At 39.8% G+C, this 15,725-nt stretch overlaps 1 protein-coding gene across 4 annotated transcripts in view; it reads left to right on the forward strand.

The window, feature by feature from the left end:
* Positions 1–15,725, forward strand: part of adgrb1a (adhesion G protein-coupled receptor B1a) — a 161,614-nt gene that overhangs the window by 124,905 nt on the left and 20,984 nt on the right. For 3 of the 4 annotated variants that reach the window (XM_085364988.1, XM_085364989.1, XM_085364990.1), the window contains exons 19-23: positions 2,028–2,130; positions 2,342–2,492; positions 2,826–2,895; positions 3,146–3,212; positions 6,470–6,555. In XM_085364988.1, coding sequence (XP_085221114.1) covers positions 2,028–2,130; positions 2,342–2,492; positions 2,826–2,895; positions 3,146–3,212; positions 6,470–6,555 — 477 coding nt within the window. Of the gene's footprint in view, positions 1–2,027; positions 2,131–2,341; positions 2,497–2,757; positions 2,896–3,145; positions 3,213–6,469; positions 6,556–15,725 lie in introns of all 4 variants that reach the window. The other variant, XM_085364986.1, reaches the window with a different exon arrangement.

The following is a 15,725-nucleotide window of genomic DNA, read 5'->3' on the forward strand; positions in this document are numbered from 1 at the left end:
CCAGCCCTAAACCTAACCTTATCCCTAGCCCTGACCATAACCTTATTCCTGACCTTAACCAGGACTTTAATGATGTTAAATAGCGTGTTTCTAAGCGATTTGAAGAATAAGAGCGAACATGTGTAGGTTCAGTCCAGACGGTTCTCATATTTCCTCTTTTTCCGAGGTCGTCATTTAGGAACGTGGTGGGTAGCCGAAAACGTAATATGGTGACGATTTGTCACCTAGCGTAAAAAGTTACGCTTTGGGAGTGAGAACGGGTTGAGATAGAAGCCACTGACATAAAGACAAGAAAGCTCCTTACCATGCATGGAGGGTTTCACCCCAAGTCCAGCACCCTGAGGCTGTACGCTAAGCGGAAGGAAGGGGGCCGGGGACTGGTGAGTGTCAGCACCACAGTCCAGGATGAGACAAGGAACATCCAAGAATACATTGGGAAGATGGCCCCAACTGACCGAGTGCTCAGTGAATACCTCAGGCAGCAGAAACCCAAGAAAGAGGAGGGAGACGAGGAACCATCATGGAAGGACAGGCCCCTGCACGGTATGTACCACCGGCAGATAGAGGAGGTGGCTGATATCCAGAAATCCTACCAGTGGCTGGACAAAGCTGGACTGAAAGACAGCACAGAGGCACTAATCATGGCAGCACAAGAACAAGCTCTGAGTACAAGATCCATAGAGGCTGGGGTCTATCACACCAGGCAAGACCCCAGGTGCAGGCTGTGTAAAGATGCCCCAGAGACAATCCAGCACATAACAGCAGGGTGCAAGATGCTAGCAGGCAAGGCATACATGGAACGCCATAACCAAGTGGCCGGCATAGTGTACAGGAACATCTGTGCCGAGTATAACCTGGAAGTCCCGAGGTCAAAATGGGAGATGCCCCCAAGGGTGGTGGAGAATGACCGAGCTAAGATCCTGTGGGACTTCCAGATACAGACGGACAAAATGGTGGTGGCTAACCAACCGGACATAGTGGTGGTAGACAAACAGAAGAACACGGCCGTAGTGATCGATGTAGCGGTTCCGAATGACAGCAATATCAGGAAGAAGGAACACGAGAAGCTGGAGAAATACCAAGGGCTCAGAGAAGAGCTCGAGAGGATGTGGAGGGTGAAGGTAACGGTGGTCCCCGTGGTAATCGGAGCACTAGATGCGGTGACTCCCAAGCTAGGCGAGTGGCTCCAGCAGATCCCGGGAATAACATCGGAGATCTCTGTCCAGAAGAGCGCAGTCCTGGGAACAGCTAAGATACTGCGCAGGACCCTCAAGCTCCCAGGCCTCTGGTAGAGGACCCGAGCTTGAAGGATAAACCGCCCGCAGGGGCGTGCTGGGTGTTTTTTTGTCAGACTGGTTTTACACTGTTGAAATATCCTATTATAGTATGAAAAACGTTTCATGCGTGCACGCTAAAAATAATAATAAAATTAAATAATAATTAAAGATAATTTGAACAAACTCTGTCAAAGGAGAGTTTTACAGTTTGCTTCAAACTTGGTTTGAAAAAGTCAGCATTAAGAATCACCTCTTGCATAAGAGTTAGAGATGCACTGACAAAAGGAAAAAAAGGGAACAGACTGCTAAAAACAGAATATACAAAAAAAAGTCTTTGCACTTGGAACCAGATTGTTATTTTGAAGATCACTATATGTCTAGAATCTTTGCATCCCTCTTAATATGTTCTGTTGTTGGAAGAATACAGTGACACTGTAACAGAGTTCTGCTTGACAGATTTAGGGCTAGCACTGTTATGTCACAGTGAGAGTATCTGGGTTCGAGTCCTGCTAGTCAGCTGTGTTTCTTCTGTGTGGAGTTTGTCTGCTCTCCCTCTGTCTTGCATGTGTTTCCTCCCACAATCCAAAGATGTTAATAAACTGGCACTATAGAACATCCTCAATTAGTATTTGGTGCTGTGGTAGGAAAATACCACAGCATCTGGAGAAAGCCTTGAAGTTGATGCCCCGATCTTTTCCGTAGGTCTGACTGCTAGTTTCACTCATAGGTGTCTCTTTCATCCTCCTGCAGGTACATCCGGTCTGAGCGTTCAGTCATCCTTATTAACTTCTGCCTCTCCATTATCTCGTCCAATGCTCTTATTCTCATTGGACAGACGCAGACACGGAATAAGGTAAGCCAAACTCTTCCCTAGTGAATGGTAGTAGCCAGTGGTGCCAATTAAAGGTAGTGTAATGACAAGACAGGTTTTAAATGACATTCTACTGTATGCAGTCATATGAGTGAGAGTCACTCATATGACTGCAGTCATGTTCTTTGCCAGAGTATGTATTAATGAATAAAGTGTCTTCATACTTGTTTCCTGTCTTCACCTGTTGTTTCAGATCTTATGCACCCTGATTGCTGCGTTGCTTCATTTCTTCTTCTTGTCTTCATTCTGCTGGGTTCTGACAGAGGCATGGCAGTCCTACATGGCAGTGACAGGCCGCCTCAGGAATCGCATCATACGCAAGCGTTTCCTGTGTCTCGGCTGGGGTGGGCTTTCTCTCTCTCCAATTTTATTTACTTTCTTTCTTCTTGCGCTTATTCACCTTGTTCATCCTGTTTTTCTTCCTTATTTGCTTCCTGCTTTTTTCTTCTCTTCTTTTTTATCCCCTTTCCCTTTTTCCCTCATTGTTCACATCAGTTCCTCCTATATCTTTTTTTTCTTATTTTTCCAGGTTACTGTCCTTTTCTTGCCTAGTTTGTGCTTTCCTTCCTGCTGTTTTACCTTTCATTACCTGTTTATTCTTTTCTTCACTTCCTTTTATGTGTCTTGTCATCTACCTCATAATCTCTATGTTAAAGTCCATTTTTATTTCCTCCCAGGTCTCCCTGCTCTAGTAGTGGCGATCTCAGTGGGATTCACCAAGGCAAAGGGTTATGGAACATCAAGCTAGTAAGCAAGTTGTCCTATAGAGCTGTCATTGTATGCTACCTCTTCTTTAACTATTAATGGCAGAGTATTACACATGGCTGAAGGTTTGTTTGCTGTGTGTAATTGACCTCTCTCTTTTTTCCTGTCTCATCGATCATTCACTTCTTTTTCACCTCATTCAAACCCTTCATGTTCCTGCACTTTCTCTTCAAATCTCTCCCACATTAATTCCCTCTCTCAACCTCCATGTTTTCCTGCTTCTTTCTTGTAGCTGCTGGCTGTCTCTGGAAGGAGGTCTTCTCTATGCATTTGTGGGACCTGCTGCAGCCGTAGTCTTGGTATTTCTTCTACCCTTTTTAGTCTATGTTTGTATTCAGTGCATTAGTTTAACCTGTAGCTATAGCTCCCATCATGTGCCAATTTCATGTGTGTATCTGCTTAATGATTTATTAAACCTAGTAGTCATTATAGTAGTTGCTATACATTTTAATCATTCTAACAGTCTTGGTACTGGTGCTGTAAACAGATGATAAAAGTGCAGGATTAAAAGAAACTCAGAATTAAAATTGAAATATTGACCCAGGACAATAATATTATAATATTATTATTGTGTTTAAGCATTACTGTACATCACCATTTAGACCTTTGGACAATGACTAGTGCTGGAATCTCAGTGTAACATAAAATAAAACATTGAAAACATTGCACAATTGGATATTCCCTTTCCCTGATCTTTCATTTTTTCTGTCTCCTCTTATCATGCTTACTTCCTCCTCCTTTTCCTGCTCTTCCCTAATATTATTTACCTTTTTTCCTGCCCTCCTTTTTTTCTTCCATTTCCCTGTCAATGTGCTTCGTTTTCATCTTTTTCTGCCCCACGTCTTTATTTTCTCCTTAGTCTTTCTTTCCTCCTCTGTGTCATCCATGGCACTTTCCTGCCCTTAATCCATCCTCTTTAGTTCCTGTCTTCTTTGTTGTCTTTTGCTACCTTCCATTCTTATCTTACTTCCTTCTTTACTCCCTTGACATTTGTCATATTTCCATGAAGTTTTTATCCCTTTTTTCTTTTCATCCCTTTTTCATCTTCTTGTTTTCCACCTTTAATCCTCCTGGATTTTTTTTCTTGTATTGATTTGTCTCTTTTCTATCTCTTCTTTTTTCTAGGCTGTTTATTTGCCATAATAATCTCTGATGTTTATTAATTTTCCTATTAATTTTATTCTGCTTCATTGTCTATGCCTCATTTGCTTCTTGCCTTTCCTGCTTTCTATATTTTTACGTCATGTTATTTATGCTTCCTGCTGTCTTTTCTTTCTTTCTTTCCTACTTCATCATTTACCTCCTGTTACTCTCATAATTTTTCTTTGTCCATATTCACAGTATGTTCTTCTCCACCTTTTCCTTTTATCATTCCCTTTACTTCATTCATGGTTTTCTAAATACTGCCACCTAACTTAATAGTTTTTTTTTCTAGTTTACAGCACATACACATTTATCATTAGAACAATAATAATAATAATAATAATAATAATAATAATAATAATAATAATAATTTACAGGTAATTCCAGTAAAATCTGGGTGAGACTGAAATCCTTGCCCATTCTTCTTTGCAAAACAGCTCCAGCTCAGTCAGATTAGATGGACAGCGTTTGTAAACCATCCCATTGTTGCCCTGGCTTTATGCTTAGGGTCGTTGTCCTGCTGGAAGCTGAACCTCCGCCCCAGTCTCAAGTCTTTCGCAGACTCCAAGAGGTTTTCTTCCAAGATTGCCCTGTATTTGGCTCCATCCATCTTCCCATCAACTCTGACCAGCTTCCCTGTCCCTGCTGAAGAGAAGCCCCCCCAGAGCATGATGCTGCCACCACCATATCTGACAGTGGGGATGGTGTGTTCAGAGTGATGTGCAGCGTTTTGCATTTTGGCCAAAAAGTTCCATTTTAGTCTCATCTGACCAGAGCAGCTTCTTCCACATGTTTGCTGTGTCCCCCACATGGCTTGTGGCAAACTGCAAACGGGACTTCTTCTGGTTTTCTGTTAACAACGGCTTTCTTCTTGCCACTCTTCCATAAAGGCCAACTTTGTGCAGTGCACGACTAATAGTTGTCCTATGGACAGATTCCCCAACCTGAGCTGTAGATCTCTGCAGCTCGTCCAGAGTCACCATGGGCCTCTTGGCTGCATTTCTGATCAGCGCTCTCCTTGTTCGGCCTGTGAGTTTAGGTGGACGGCCTTGTCTTGGTAGGTTTACAGTTGTGCCATACTCCTTCCATTTCTGAATGATCGCTTGAACGGTGCTCTGTGGGATGTTCAAGGCTTGGCAAATCTTTTTGTAGCCTAAGCCTGCTTTAAATTTTTCAATAACTTTATCCCTGACCTGTCTGGTGTCTAAATCCAATCGAGAATCTGTGGCAAGATCTGAAATCTGCTGTTCACAAACGCTGTGCATCTAATCTGACTGAGCTGGAGCTGTTTTGCAAAGAAGAATGGGCAAAGATTTCAGTCTGTAGATGTGCAAAGCTGGTAGAGACATACCCTAAAAGACTGGCAGCTGGAACTGCAGCAAAAGGTGGTTCTACAAAGTATTGACTCAGGGGGCTGAATAATTACACACACCCCACTTTGCAGTTATTTATTTGTAAAGAATGTTTGGAATCATGTATGATTTTCGTTCCACTTCTCACGTGTGCACCACTTTGTGTTGGTCTTTCACGTGGAATTCCAATAAAATTGATTCTTGTTTGTGGCTGTAATGTGACAAAATGTGGGAAAGTTCACTGTAATTAGCCACTGTAATTAAGCCAAGTTGTACTGGCATCAGAAATAGCAGTTTTAATAATCATATTCATATGCTATATCAGGTATATATGTAGAAATCTTATAAGATGTTAAACTTCCAGCTTCTCACAGCTGTTGTTGTATTGACCTATATTAACCCCCCTGTAGTGTTTGGCCCAAACCAGAATTAAATCACAGACAAACTTCAGCAGAAAGCGCACTGCAGTGACACCGTCCTTGTTTTGATAATCAAATCTATTAGCTACAGTTTCGGCGATTCACTTCCCAATTTGCCTCTCCTCACCACAAGTGAACAGCTTGTTTGGGTGTCCTTATTTTCCACAAGCTGCTTCTCTAATAAAGAGCTACCTCTGCAATATGCAGACACCCCGGAACACTATCGGAGTGGATTGTACCAGAGAGTTTTATAGAGGGCAATTGTTCAAGGCAGTAAGACTGTATGAATTAAAAAACCACCACCTTTGATTTTGCAGAGCTCACATTTTATGTATTTTTTTTAGCGTACCATTTCAATTAAAAATAATGTCTGTGTTAGTTTTCTTTTAACGTTCATTCTTCATTTTGTGACACTAATATTTGGCCTGGTACCAATTAGTATTTGCAATGCTAAACCTACAGTAAGTACAGCTAATGTGCGATGTGACTAATTTATATGCATACTGCTGCCATCGTCTCATTATGATGAACATCACCACCATTGCTTTCCATTACTGCCATCACCAGAGCAGTGCTGCATGCAGTGAAAGTAATGAAAGTGTCTTTGCTGCGCTTTAATCTTGTACCTCTTCTCTTCGGCAGGTTAACATGGTTATTGGGATTCTCGTTTTTAACAAACTGGTGTCCAAAGACGGAATTACTGATATGAAACTAAAGGAGAGGGCGGGGTATGCCTTATACCACACATCCATTTTACACAGTGACCTATAACCAGCCTCATTGCTCTAGGTAGTGGCTGAGACCGGTGCAGTTATCAGCTTCTAGTCTGAAATTGTCCCGGGCCATTATGTCATTGGCAAATTGGTTGAAGAGAACAACATTTTTAATCCGAAGAAGATGAAGTAAAAAGAAGATTCAGAAATCTGGCTGAAATTATATTAAATGAACAAGCAAAAGAAAATATACTGTTTGTTTTCACACATGTGTGAGTCACGTGACACTGCAGACAGAAGACAAATAAAATGTGGAGGCTGTCTGGTTATTGGTCCTGCACAGACTGAGCAAGATGATGTCTCATTTCATTGCTTTCCTTTTAAGTTTCAAATGTGTCACATTTTCCTCCAGCTGCTCTTTCTTTGCAGGTGTTGCTCTTAATGTGAAGTTCTATAAACCCATCCATGTCTTTTTTTCACCCGTTTGGTTGTTTCTGGTAAAGGGAAGCAGGGACTTTAAGCAGCGAGACCTCACTGTAAAGGGAAAGCTGGCTTATTACGACTGGGATTGTATTCTAGCTCTGGCCACAATTTCTGTTTGTGATAATGGCATTTTAATCAAAGTTTTGGAAAGAATGGAAATGTGAACAGTGAAGACAATTCAAGTCATTGAATGAACCCAATAAAACAATACATGGAAATCATAATATTGAATTTTATCTCCTTAGAACTTAATAGAATACCTTCAAATAGAGTCACGTTCTTTGAGGAAAGGTATAACTTGGAGCAGGGGTTGCACCCTGCTATCATGATTAGCATTGATATAGCTTTTTATCTACAGGGATGAAGTGAAATGCCAAGCTTCTCAATTGCCAGATTTCAAACTCAGTGGCAGTTTCCAACAATTCATGGGAGTTTTCCAGCTGCCAGAAAAATTCATGGAAAACTGGTCTCATTTTATTTTGCTTCGGGAAAAATACCATGAGACGTGTTTCATTCACACTTTATGTGTATATTGTTATCATTACTGATAAACCCCTTGGCCAAAGCAAAAGATATGAAATCTAGTAGTAATAAACCATAAATGTATTTCAAATTTACAATAACTTGACGTAGATATAGTATTTTTTATTAATATTATTATTATTAGAATTAGTAGAATAAGCAGATAAATGCGTCTGATATTGTTCATAAAGACACAGTGCAGCATTTTGGGAAATATACTTTAGCATTTGTTGAGAAACCTTAGGTGTGTGGACTGCCAACATAAGGGTGGGAATTCTGGGAATCTGGGGGCAATACACCTTCCAGCAACTTCACAGTTGTTTGTGTCATGTGTCAGAAATCGTCTTCGCATGGACCAGTTCCGGTAACTGGACCTTAACTGGTTCATGGTCTGTCACATCAGTATCACGTTTATTTGATGTGTATTCAATGATGTGACACAGCCCACTATGTCTTACAATGTTGCAATGAAGAATACTGGAGGGAAGGCGCAGGGCTACTGGCTAAAACTTCAAATGCAAATTAGAAGACTTATATAAATTAGACTTGACTGTGGACTTACAGCTAGTAAGGACAAACGAAAGGCAGAGGACGAGGTCAAACTTTAGTGCAAATTTGAATGATGAGCACTGGATGAGATTTTGTGTTTCTTAAGTGGTGTTTCAGCAAACACCACTCAACTCTTGGATTTACAGTGCTGTGAAAAGAAAATATGTGCCATCTTCCTGGTTTTGAAGGTTGTTTTTTTTTGCATATTTGTCATACTTACATGTTTCAGATGATCAAACAAAATTTTGTCCGGTCATCAGCACTGACCTTAAGAGAGGCCTGCAGTTCTTCAGATGTTGTTCTGGGCTCCAGGATGAGTTCTTGATCACTCTCACAGTAATTTTTGTAGGCCAGGCACTCATGGCAAGGTTCCCTGCAGTTTCCTCCATTTGTGACATATTTAGGTGTCAAAAACTAAGAAATCAGAAATGAGGAAAATACTTTTTCAAAGCACTGCAAACTAGTTTTGTGTCCAGCTGGACACGGTGTGTTAATATGATAGCTCTGGAGTTGCTGGAAGGTGCATTTGTACAGTTGTCTAACATGTTTAATGCTGCTTTTAGTTCATGCATTATATCAGTCCTATCACCTGACTATTGGTTTGTCAATTGACAAAATAGGCTGCATCTGATAGATGGGCGTAATACCTTTGACACTACCTGCTGGATAGTGAAGACTGAAGCTACATACAGAAACATAGGTTTAACGTACTTTAGCATTGGCAACGTTTCTCTGACCAAGAGAATATGTCTTTCTTTTATATCCAGTCTAAAGCAAATAAGCATGCTTTTCAGGATGTTAGACTGTTTCTTAGTGCATCAGAGCCACAACCCAGAAAACCTGCTTAGAAAAATCTTGTTATGTACGTAAATGTTACAATTTAGTTTCTTTAAAAGATATGAATACTTAAAAAGTATATTTGCCTAGGTAGGTAGTGATGGCAAATGTCAGTAGACTGATGGTGTAGCTTCTAAAAATTGGTCAGAGCACAGAGCAGACATGTACCCTGCTGCCCTTTACCTCGCAGGCTGTTCTGTCCCCATTGGCCATGTTGGTGCATTCAGATGTTATTTTATTTCTCTCTCTGAAAAACATGTTTGCGTTCTTCAATGATCTCTCTGTTCAACTGTACTTGTTTTTATTCTGTCTGAAATGTCATGTTTGAGTTTGCACAGAATCCCCTCTCTCTCACTCAGGGCTCTCCAATCAGGGACACATCAGTCTCAGAAGCCCCCTCCCTTGTCATCGGTGATTGGGTAAAAAAAATACCTGCCCATTCCACCCTCTCTGTAGTGTATGGTTTACCAGCCCTATCAATTGCCAAACCTGCAGAATCCTCTAGCAAGCTCCTCTGATTGGCTTACTATTATTTCCTGCCTATTCACCTCACTATTGATTTTCCAATTGATCCTGCCTCCCATTAGCTGGGTAGAATAACACAGTGCCTTAGAGTCTGACAGTTTCTGTAATGCTTTTTATAGAAAATGTCTTTTTTCCAATAACTCGTGCTAAATGCATAGCGGTAATATTAATCTTTTCTGTATGCTTGAATAGTATGAGAATGTGTGCGTGTACCAAGTTAAAATGGTTGTCAGGATTTTATCTCTGTTTTTGTATTCCGTAACTGATGGCGGAACGCATAGCCTGACTGACAGCATGAACTGGTGAGACTGTGTCTTGAATTTATTAGAACTTAATTGGGAATATAAATGTCAGAAATGAATATCTGGTTACATCTGTTCAGAGTGATCGCTCAGGCTATTTTGCTAAGCTATTTAGTTGTGGCCTAACAAAATCACAGAAGTAGAAGAAATTTATGTTATTATTTCATGTTTCAATTAAACTTGATAGCACAGACGTTTTTGACCTTGGAATGAGTCATTCTAATTTTAGTCTTGCTTGCTTTGCTATTGAGCTTTCATCAGCATGCTCCAAGATATGGCTCATATTGTGTGCTTCCATACTTGCACTTTACTTGAGTGCATAAATACAGTCAGACAAGTATGGCTACATGATGTGCACAAGAAATACGGCAGTGTTACGCTTCTCTCCCTCAGTGGTTGTAGATCATCAGAGATGAGAGATGAGAACCACGTCTGCTGGCGGGCATTGACAGTAGACATGTTGTGGTGTTTAGTGCTGTAACAGTTTTGCAGATGTTGACAAAATTAAGTGTTCAATTCGAGAAAACCCTACCCTGTTGAAATTGAAGTACTATTCTATTATATTTGTAACTTACCATGAGTATCTTGAACCACAATAACAGTCTTCATGTAACCCAAATACTTACATGACAAGAGGTGGCACTAATTGTAAGGGCACCATCTTCTTAAAAAATTGTCTTTATGTGTTATTTTTTTAAGAATAGCTATATTGACCATAACTGGATTGGACAATCAAAAATGTCACATCATTTATTCATAAAAGTTTGTTACTTAACAGGTAAATTATTTTGGGGGGTTTTCTATCTATTTAAATTTTTGGAGAAAAGATGGACGTAGCTAGTGTGACCTTATGTGTCGGTTTCTGAACTTGCATTTTAGAGTTTCAAGATAAACATTTCTAATTTTGCCATCTTGGTATGAAAGAAACGTGATATTATGAGAAGTTGCAGGCCTGACTGAAATTGCTTGTTTATTGGCTAATCGCTTGTGAGTGACAGGTTGTTAGCTAATGAGCAATAGCATGGCTAAACCTTTTTCCATCATTTTTTATTTTGTATTATACAAATATGACTGAGACAATGAACTCGGGGCCAAAGTGTTTACAGAGATCAAGAAAGAAAGTCTTTTTAACCTCTTTATTACCAGGCTATAAAAGTGGTTGACTATTCTAGCATAGAGTCTATAGGGACTGCTTTATTCAAGGCTGTGTCCAGTGTAGATGCCAAATCATACATTGATTTACTTTGTGAACTTTTCATTCTGTGACTCTGAAATTTGTTGTTCTTTGCTTGGTAGAGTAGAACAAAATAGTAAAGAAGGATGTCTAATGTTCTAATCTCATTTCCATCACATGACTCTTCTCAAGCATCCAATCCAAAACATGTTTAATGAAGTTAATTAAATATGTAGAATGATTAATTGCACAGCAGGGTCCCCACCAAACAGGTCCAAAACAGGTCAGCCTGAACGTCAGATGGGCCTCGCCACTGAAAATTAAAGGGTAATTCAATTAGAAAATTACAACAGACAAGAGAGGCCAAATCAAATCAGTGCTAGAGCTCCTTTCCTCCTTAACGAACATTAAATGGTTTCAGTCATCAGGCCGTATATTTACAGGTTGTAATAGAGGGTTAATCGAACATTTAGCTTTGAGAACCTACCATTTGCTCTGAAATCTTATAAAGTCTATAGACAGGTTTATGTTTGACCAAAGGATTACCTTCCACCTGATTAATGTAATATTTGTCTGTGAGCTGCACATTATTTATTTACTGAGCTTAATGCATGTCACCCCACCTGCCAAATGGCCACCTTTTGCCTCTCAATCCTTAAGACCAGGGAAATGGTGTATTTCACAAAGTGTTGATTGCTTTTTAATATCACTGCCTGCAGTGTACATTTAGTGCCTGTATTGCCCTTTAACTTGAAATTGAATTTCTTCCATTATGTGATTTTTAATCCTGGCATCCATAGGCTACAAAAATCGATTCCCTCAGCTCCTCTGCTCTAATTGTTGTTTAGCAGAAGGCCATATGGCAACAGATTAGTTTGTTATTACTTGTCAATATTGCAAGCATTGTAGTCAGTCTTTGTCTAGCAACAGCAGCGGTAGGAGAGCTGCAAACAGAAGAATTTTGGGAGGAAAGCAAAGCGATGTATTTTCATGTTGATCACACCTGCAAATCAACTAAATGTATTTTTTTATTTGTTTGCTTACTTTTTGAGTGCAAAATTATAGAAATACATGTAGAGAGTCAAAATCTTTAAGTAGGGATGGGAATTGATAAGATTTTAGTGAGTCCGATTCCATTATCGATATCACAGATTGATTCACTTACGAGAGTCAACACCATTGTTAAGCAGCAATAAAAAAAACTTCATACATGTAAATTAATTGCATGCTTCGGGTCAAAAGTTTGTGCATGTATGCTATTTATCTGCTTTATTGTTACCACTGTTGTTGTCGTTACTCAATGTTGCACAGAACACTTTCCTCAAAGGAATGCAGTACGTTACTTAATTACTCTCATGAAAATAATGTAATTCGTTATACTACGCGTTACATTGCTTTCATGTTAGTAAATAGCTGAAACATACGGTCTCATAATCACCGTTTAAAAATATAAATCTGAGGCTACAACCCCATGCACTAACACAAATCCCTAATAAGGACACGCATCTCTAAGGCTACATTCACACTGCAGGCAAAAGCGCATCAAATCCGATTTTTTTGACCCTATGCGACCCATATCCGATCATGGTCTGACAGTGTGAACAGCACAAATCTGATATTTTCAAATCCGATCTGGGTCACTTTCGTATGTGGTGCTGAATCCGATACATATTCGATGTTTTAGAAAGCGACTGCTGTTTGAACGGTGATGTCGCATTAAATCCGTCTTTTACGTCACTGACACAAGACAGACGCTAATTATCAGCGCCGGAGAAGCGCCCACGAAGACATTGTGAACGCTTCCTGGCCATCCCGTGTAGATGTCAGTGAAACTGTTGGGAAGACAACGTGAACATTTTATTTGTACTGTATAATCTGCAGATTCTGACAGAAATCTGTAACTATCTTTTGAAGCACCGCTCCTCTCTAAAACAGCAATAAGGATAATTATTAGGTTATTTACATTATTATGTAAATAACACAATAACTTAAAGCAAAAATTGGGAAACGTAAAATCCGAAGTCTTTATATTAAGGGCCATCAGTCAAGCAATATTGTTTGCTCTGGGTCTAAACAGAGCGCATTGTGTGTGACGTCTTCTTTTGCGCATGCGGGCACACTAGAGCACGTTTGCTGTCGCATTTTATTTGTAGTGTGAACAAGCAGACAAAAAAATCGGATTTGAGCAAAAAATCGGTATTGAGCATTAAGACCTGCAGTGTGATCGTAGCCTAAGATCTTTCTGTTAGTAGAATACAAAGCTGACCGCACAAAGCAAAGATGACAACCAGAATAAAAAAGCGGTCACTAGTGATGCAGATTTTATGATTAGAAACAAATCAAATCAAATCAAATCAAATGAACAGGTAGAAAAGGAGGCTGCAGTCTGGCTGCTTGTTACCAGTTGATGTTAGGCTGCTGGCGTTCTTGGATAGCTTAGCATTAGCATGCTGTCTGTGCAGATGCTTTCAAAGAACTGACTGAAGAAGTCACTTGATGAGTGATGAAACGTTTCTCCCACTTAAAACGCTACGTCCAGATGAATAGAATCAACTTTTTGGGGAATTTCTTACCTGGATGATTGAGCATGCATCAAGGCAACCGAAGCTGTGTTAGCAGCATAATGCAGTTGGATGCAGTTTTCCACTTTACCATTTCGTCCTTTTGTGCAATAAAAATAAATGTCCATATCCATGCTTTAGACTGCGTCGCTATTTTGTTCCTTTGACACTTAAACTGAAATCAGCCAAAGAACTGATAAACGGGATCAATAGGCAGGCATTTGACTACTGGGAACAAGGACCAGTTCTCGATTCCCATCCCTAGCTTTAAGTGAACTAATTAAAACAGAAATCCACCCAAACATCACGTTTGACCACCACTGGGTCCATTTGATACTTTTGAGAATAACTCTGGCACAAACAATGTGGCCCACTGAGAAATATCTACTTGCTGTAATGGAAATGTAAGACAAGCAATGCTTCAATGATCCAGAAAATCAATGGTAAACATTTGGTTTTGGTTTCAGAGCCCTGTATACACAATCATTTCTTTACTTGACACTGACAGTCTAGAGGCCAAACATTTGAGTCAAAAACAAGAGTTTTGTTTTTGACAAAACCTGCAGACAGACAAAGACTTTGGCGAACATCAAAACCTCTAACATTCACCGCCAAACCATTTAGGTTATCACCTTCAGTAACTAAATGATAACATTTTACATCAACGCTGTTTCATGCATTCTGTTATGAGAAATCTATGTGCACAAAGGCTACGTTCACACTGCAGGCGAAAGCGCATCAAATCCGATTTTTTGACCCTATGCGACCCATATCCGATCATGCTATGACAGTGTGAACGGCGCAAATCCGATATTTTCAAATCCGATCTGGGTCACTTTCGTATGTGGTACTGAATCCGATACATATCCGATGTTTTAGAAAGCGACTGCTGTTTGAACGGTCAAGTCGCATTAAATCCGCCTTTTACGTCACCGACACAAGACTGAAGCCAATTATCAGCGCCAGAGAAGCGCCCGAGAAGACATCGCGAACGCTTCCTGGCCATCCAGTGTAGATGTCAGTGAAACTGTTGGGAAGACAACGTAAACATTTTATTTGTACTGTATAATCTGCAGATTCTGACAGAAATCTACAGCTATCCTTTGAAGCACCGCTCCTCTCTTAAACGGCAATAAGGATCATTATTAGGTTCTTTACATTATTATGTAAATAACACAATAACTTAAAGCAAAAATTGGGAAACGTGAAGACCGAAGTCTTTATATTAAGGGCCATCAGTCAAACAATACTGTTGCTCTGGGTCTAAACAGAGCGCGTTGTGTGTGACATCTTCTTTTGCGCATGCGGGCCGCTTTGAGCGTTCACACTAGAGAGCGTTTGCTGTCGCATTTTATTTGTAGTGTGAACGAGCAGACAAAAAAATCGGATTTGATCAAAAAATCGGAATTGAGCATTAAGACCTGCAGTGTGAACGTAGCCAAAGTGATGTGTTTTTAAGCCTAGCCCTGAACAGGTTTCCTCCAACTTGATGGAAATGGTCAACATACATGTGTAAGACTTGAAATCTTAGAACTGGATTTGGTATTTCTAAATACAAGGTGCAACTTGTTAAAGAACATTTAATCAGATACTTGTGGGGGTGTATGTATATATTTGTGCATCCAGTTCTGTCTTTTTCAAATATTAAACATCTATGATGTACAAATCATTCCACCCAGGAAAAAGAACATCTCAAAGAAATCATTAAATGCCCCAAATTGCCATGGCATTCATGCCAAATGTAAGTGTAAGTAAGCTTACATGATACTTAAAGTTAGGATATGCTGATATCTCAGCAAATTGCTGAGTGAGAACACCATTAGAGATATTTTCAGACAGTCTCAGATAAAAGACTTTGAAGAAAATGTCAAAATGTGAAATAGACATGACTTTGGCTTGCATTAACTTTGTAGCTCCGATTTTGGCTGGGTGGCCATGAGAACAGAGACAGCTTTTTGTTGACTTAAATCAGGGGTGTCAAACTCAAATACACAGAGGGCCAAAATTCAAAGCTGGAACAAAGTCGCGGGCTAACATTAATATTTATTGGGAAAAAAAATTCTTCGTCCAGATATAAGAATGAATCTTTTCTTATGGACTCAAACAAGTTTTGCTGAAAAACTGAATATGGAACAAGCAAAGCTTAATACTAAACAATATATATATATTAGCTGTATAACACCAGTAGGCCAGCTCTAATAGTAATTTGGTATGGCTTCGGGCCAGAGTTTG

The sequence above is a fragment of the Diplotaxodon limnothrissa genome, linkage group LG11, assembly GCF_057381915.1.
Source record: "Diplotaxodon limnothrissa isolate DT_005_m linkage group LG11, D_limnothrissa_male_GT1.1, whole genome shotgun sequence".
NCBI lineage: Eukaryota > Metazoa > Chordata > Actinopteri > Cichliformes > Cichlidae > Diplotaxodon > Diplotaxodon limnothrissa.